This window comes from Cricetulus griseus, chromosome 2, assembly GCF_003668045.3.
Source record: "Cricetulus griseus strain 17A/GY chromosome 2, alternate assembly CriGri-PICRH-1.0, whole genome shotgun sequence".
NCBI lineage: Eukaryota > Metazoa > Chordata > Mammalia > Rodentia > Cricetidae > Cricetulus > Cricetulus griseus.
This window is the reverse complement of record NC_048595.1, coordinates 90,899,612-90,903,911: the sequence shown is the minus strand read 5'-3', so window position 1 is coordinate 90,903,911 and position 4,300 is coordinate 90,899,612. Positions and strand designations below refer to the sequence as shown.

Here is a 4,300-nt window from a genome sequence, read left to right as displayed (position 1 = left end):
CTATAGGCTAAAGAAAAGATTCTATCATCTCAAAATTTACATGGATTGAATACAAATAATAAAGAAGTGATCAAATAAAGTTTTATATTGTGTACTGATTAATATACGCTTCGTCTACTCAAAACAGTGCACCAACATGTGGCTATAAGATGATTCTAATGACCAAAAATAAATGTGTCTCTTAAGACACTTTATCTAATGTTTTCTAAATATTGTACAATTTATTTTTCCTTGCTAGAAAGTACTGAAATATTTTCAACATTCTTGAATATCTGTAATGGGGTATTTTACAAATGTCATTATGTCTGATTACTGCATTTATATAAACAACTTAATTGTAACAAAAGTAACCAAAATATTTTAATGTTTTTCATGTTGCATATTAATCTTTATGAATTTTGTATTTATAACCACTTTAAATAGTGAGTCATATGGTCTAAATAATCATGTATGTTTTATCAGATATTTTCCTCCCAGCATGTTCTGAACAGCAGCCTTCGCATCCTTGTTCCTCAGACTGTAGATGAGAGGATTGAGCATAGGGGTCATCATCCCATAGAAGAGGGAGATGAGGGCCCCAATCACACTTTGATGTCCAGCCCCAGCATTAGCTTTAGACATAGGCTTTGGTACATGAAGAAGAGGGTTCCATAGAATATAATCACCACTGTCAAATGTGTAGAGCATGTGGAGAAGGCCTTCTGTTTTTCTTCAGTGGAAGGGATCCTCAGAATAGTGCCAACAATGAAAATGTAAGAGATTGCAATGACTAACAATGGCACAGCTAGAAAAAGCAAACTTGACCCTACCAAGTTAATCACAATGATTGAAATATCTGCACAAGCCAGTTTCAGAATGGCCAGAATTTCACACTCAAAGTGATGAATGATATTATTAGTACAGAATGGTAATTGCACTGCAAGAGATGTCTGCACCAATGAGTCAACAAACCCAGCAATCCAGCATCCAGCTGCCATGGGTACATAGGTACCCTTGCTCATGATAGCAGGGTATCTCAGGGGGTAACAGATGGCCAGAAAGCAGTCAAGTGCCATAATGCCTAGAAGAACACAATCTGTGGCTCCCGTGTCAAAGGAGAAGAGCATTTGCACCATGCACTCAGGGAAGGAAACTTTCTTCCTTCCTTTCAGAAAGCTACCAAGAATTAGTGGGACAGAAGAGCTTGTATAAAAGATATCTAGGAAGGAAACGTTAGAGAGGAAGAAATACATGGGGGTGTGCAGGTGCACATCATAGATGACTACTGAGATAAGGATGCCATTTCCAAGCAGGATCATCACATAAGTGCATAAAACTAGCACAAATAAAACTTTCTGGAGCTTTGGGTGGTAAGAAAGCCTCACCAAGACAAATTCTGTCAACATGGAATCATTGGCTGTCTCCATATGAAAATGCCTGTCCTCCAACAGAATTCTTGGAATAATAGAAAGAAACCTATTGATGAAAGTTAATATGAACCGCTCATAAAATTATAAAAATCATTTGTTGCCTCTGGCTAGTTTTTAGATGTTACAGTTTAAAGGAGAAAGACAATTTTTCAATATTATTTATTTTTAATTAAGGATTTTTCATTTTAAAACAATTTTAATTAATAGAATTTCATCGCTCCCTTATCCCTTTAATTGTTCCAGCCTTTTGAAGCTCTGTGTCATTGGCCTTTCTTCATACCTCCTCACTCTCAAGTTAATAGACATCTTTGATTTTAAGTGTCATATGCATGTATACAGTATGTGTAAAAACAATCTGCTGAGTACTAAAATTTCTCACCATAAATCTAGGCCCTGAATAAGGAATGCCTACCTGAGTTTTCTCCATTAAGAGAGCAAAACAGTGGTACTGCCTTTTCTACAAGTTGTGATTTAATTGGCTGGAAATAAGTGTCTAGTAACCTGGATTTGGTGCACAAATGTTGAGGATTAATTATCTATAATACAATGTTTTGTCTCAGTTTATTGGAGTTATTAATGGATATTAACCAGATAAAGTAGGGGGTTTCAGTATCACCTTTTGTATCTTTTCATTATTACTGTTTTATTTTTTGGTTTGTCTGTCACCCAGGCTGGAAACCTGAAGGTAGCTTTGCAGACTTACTCAGAATCATTATCTTATAGAAATGCTGGGGTACAGAATCTGAAAAGTGTTCATCAAGATCATTTAAACATATGCAAGTGGGATCAGGTGAAATTCTAGTGGGAGGGTCCATTAGTTTACTTGAAAACCTTTTCCTGCATTAAAATTAGATAGCAGGACAGGGAGATGTCACAGTGGTGCCTCCACCAAGCCTGACAGCCTGTGTTACATAGCCAGAACCCACAGGGTAAAGGTAGAGGACAAACTCCTGAAATTGATACTCTGACATCTACAATGGCACCGTGGAGAGTATTTTGTGTGTGTGTGTGTGTGTGTGTGTGTGTGTGTGTGTGTGTGTGTGTGTGTTTACACACTTAAAGGAAACAACAGCAGAAGAAGATTAGGATCTAGTATCCAGTCCTGGGAGCCCAAATTAGCTGAGTTCTTCCGGAAAGCTGGCTTGATGGAATTGATCTTGACATTGCCTATAGCCAAAAGTGGTTAGCAACAGCTTAGATGGTCATGATCTTGTAACAGCTCTGGCCCATGAATCTGCACCTGCAAAAGTTTTCAAAACTTGGAAGCAAATGTACCTAGCATATACAACAACATAAACAGATTACTGAAAATCTGTCAAAAGTGATTTATGGTGTATATAGCATAATAAAAGAGAGGGATTAAAGTAGTATTTCACCAGGATCCATGTTCTTTTAGAGATAAATCTAAAGAAATTGTTTGTTTGAGGAGAAAATATTAATGGAATCTGGGAATATAAGTAAAGATAGGAGGCATTTAAAAGAACATGGAAAATACTACATAGAGTAGATAATAAAATACAGAGGAATATAAACAAAATTCCAAGTCAAAAAGGAAGAGACAGATATGAACACATTCAAAAACAAAGAGGTCAGATATAATAGGCATATTTTTAAAGGATCCTGATAAAAATGCAATTTTAATGGAAGAAACAATTGTAAATGTAAAATGGAGAAAATGACCACTACAGCATAAAAACAATAAATAATGATTGGAAGAGAAAATCAAAAGTTTCTAGAATATATGTTTTCAAAACAACAATTTGTAATCTAGCTAAAGAAAAATCATACATACAGTGAAGAATTGGTCAGTAATGACCCAGAATGAAGCACAGACCCAGGGTCATCAGGAGGAAGTGTTTGCCCAGAGTCTGTGGTCTAAACTGAGCTAGATAGACATGGCTGACTTAGAGTCTCAGAGTCACTAGGTTTCACTCAGTCAGCTGTCCTAGAAGAAACATTCTTCTTTTCAATTCACACCCCTCCTGGTGGTAAACTGCCTTGCTCATAGAGTATACAAAGAACACACCAGTAGAAGGATCAAGGCTTGCTCCTCACTGACTTCTCTGTTCTCTATGGTATAGTGTAGCAACCTGCTTGGAGCAGAGTCTGTGAGCCATCTTGAAATCTCCCTTTCATGGAGGCTGGTCTCTTCCTTCTTTAAAGAACCCATCTGAGTGTATGGAGTACTGGAGCACTATATGGGAGTTGATAACAGCACCACAGCAGTACTCTATGGTGAGGAATGTTTGTAGGAAAACATTTACTTTCCCCCAGGAAGCCTCTGAATTGCACAATGAGTAAGCATAGACAGATTTCAGAGAGTGGGGGGAGGAAGGACTATCACAGGATTTCATCACTTGGTCCCCTTGAGCTGAAATGCACAGTCTTGGGTAATTGACTGAGACCATTGTGTCCTCAGGGCATCTCCAGAAGAGACAATGTATAGCAGAAGCACAATATTCAGGGCTGGTAAGGAAAGGAATGCTGACTTGTAAACTTTGTGAGTTGAATTAAATATAATGTTAAGGAATTTTTATTTGTTCTGAAGATAATTGGAGCCACTGAAATTTGACCAGGGGACATTAAGTATGAAAGCACTAGGGATATATTAATAAGGGGCATTCCAAAGAGCTGTCACCTTGTCATCAACTCTCAGTGGTGAGCATTCACACTGCACTCACTCTTTGGGGGCATCATCTCTTTCTTCTTTGATGCATAGAACACAAGACTCATCATTCATCTCCTTTAGATAACAAAGACTCGGTTCATTTTAGGTCAACTTGATGAAACAAAATTTTATTTTCCTAGAGAAAAAGATAATGGGACTTCATCTATGAGTTCTCCACTCAATTCTATAATGTGGACCATGTATATCCACCTCATTTTAGCTT

At 37.3% G+C, this 4,300-nt stretch overlaps 1 protein-coding gene across 1 annotated transcript; it reads right to left on the bottom strand.

Annotated features, from left to right (window-relative positions):
• Nucleotides 1–444: 444 nt before the first annotated feature.
• On the bottom strand, nt 445–1,406 carry LOC100765301 (olfactory receptor 13C8-like). Its single transcript, XM_027403588.1, is given in 2 exon segments — nt 445–629; nt 632–1,406. Coding segments are annotated over 2 exon segments (960 nt in total).
• Between the last annotated feature and the right edge of the window lie 2,894 nt (nt 1,407–4,300).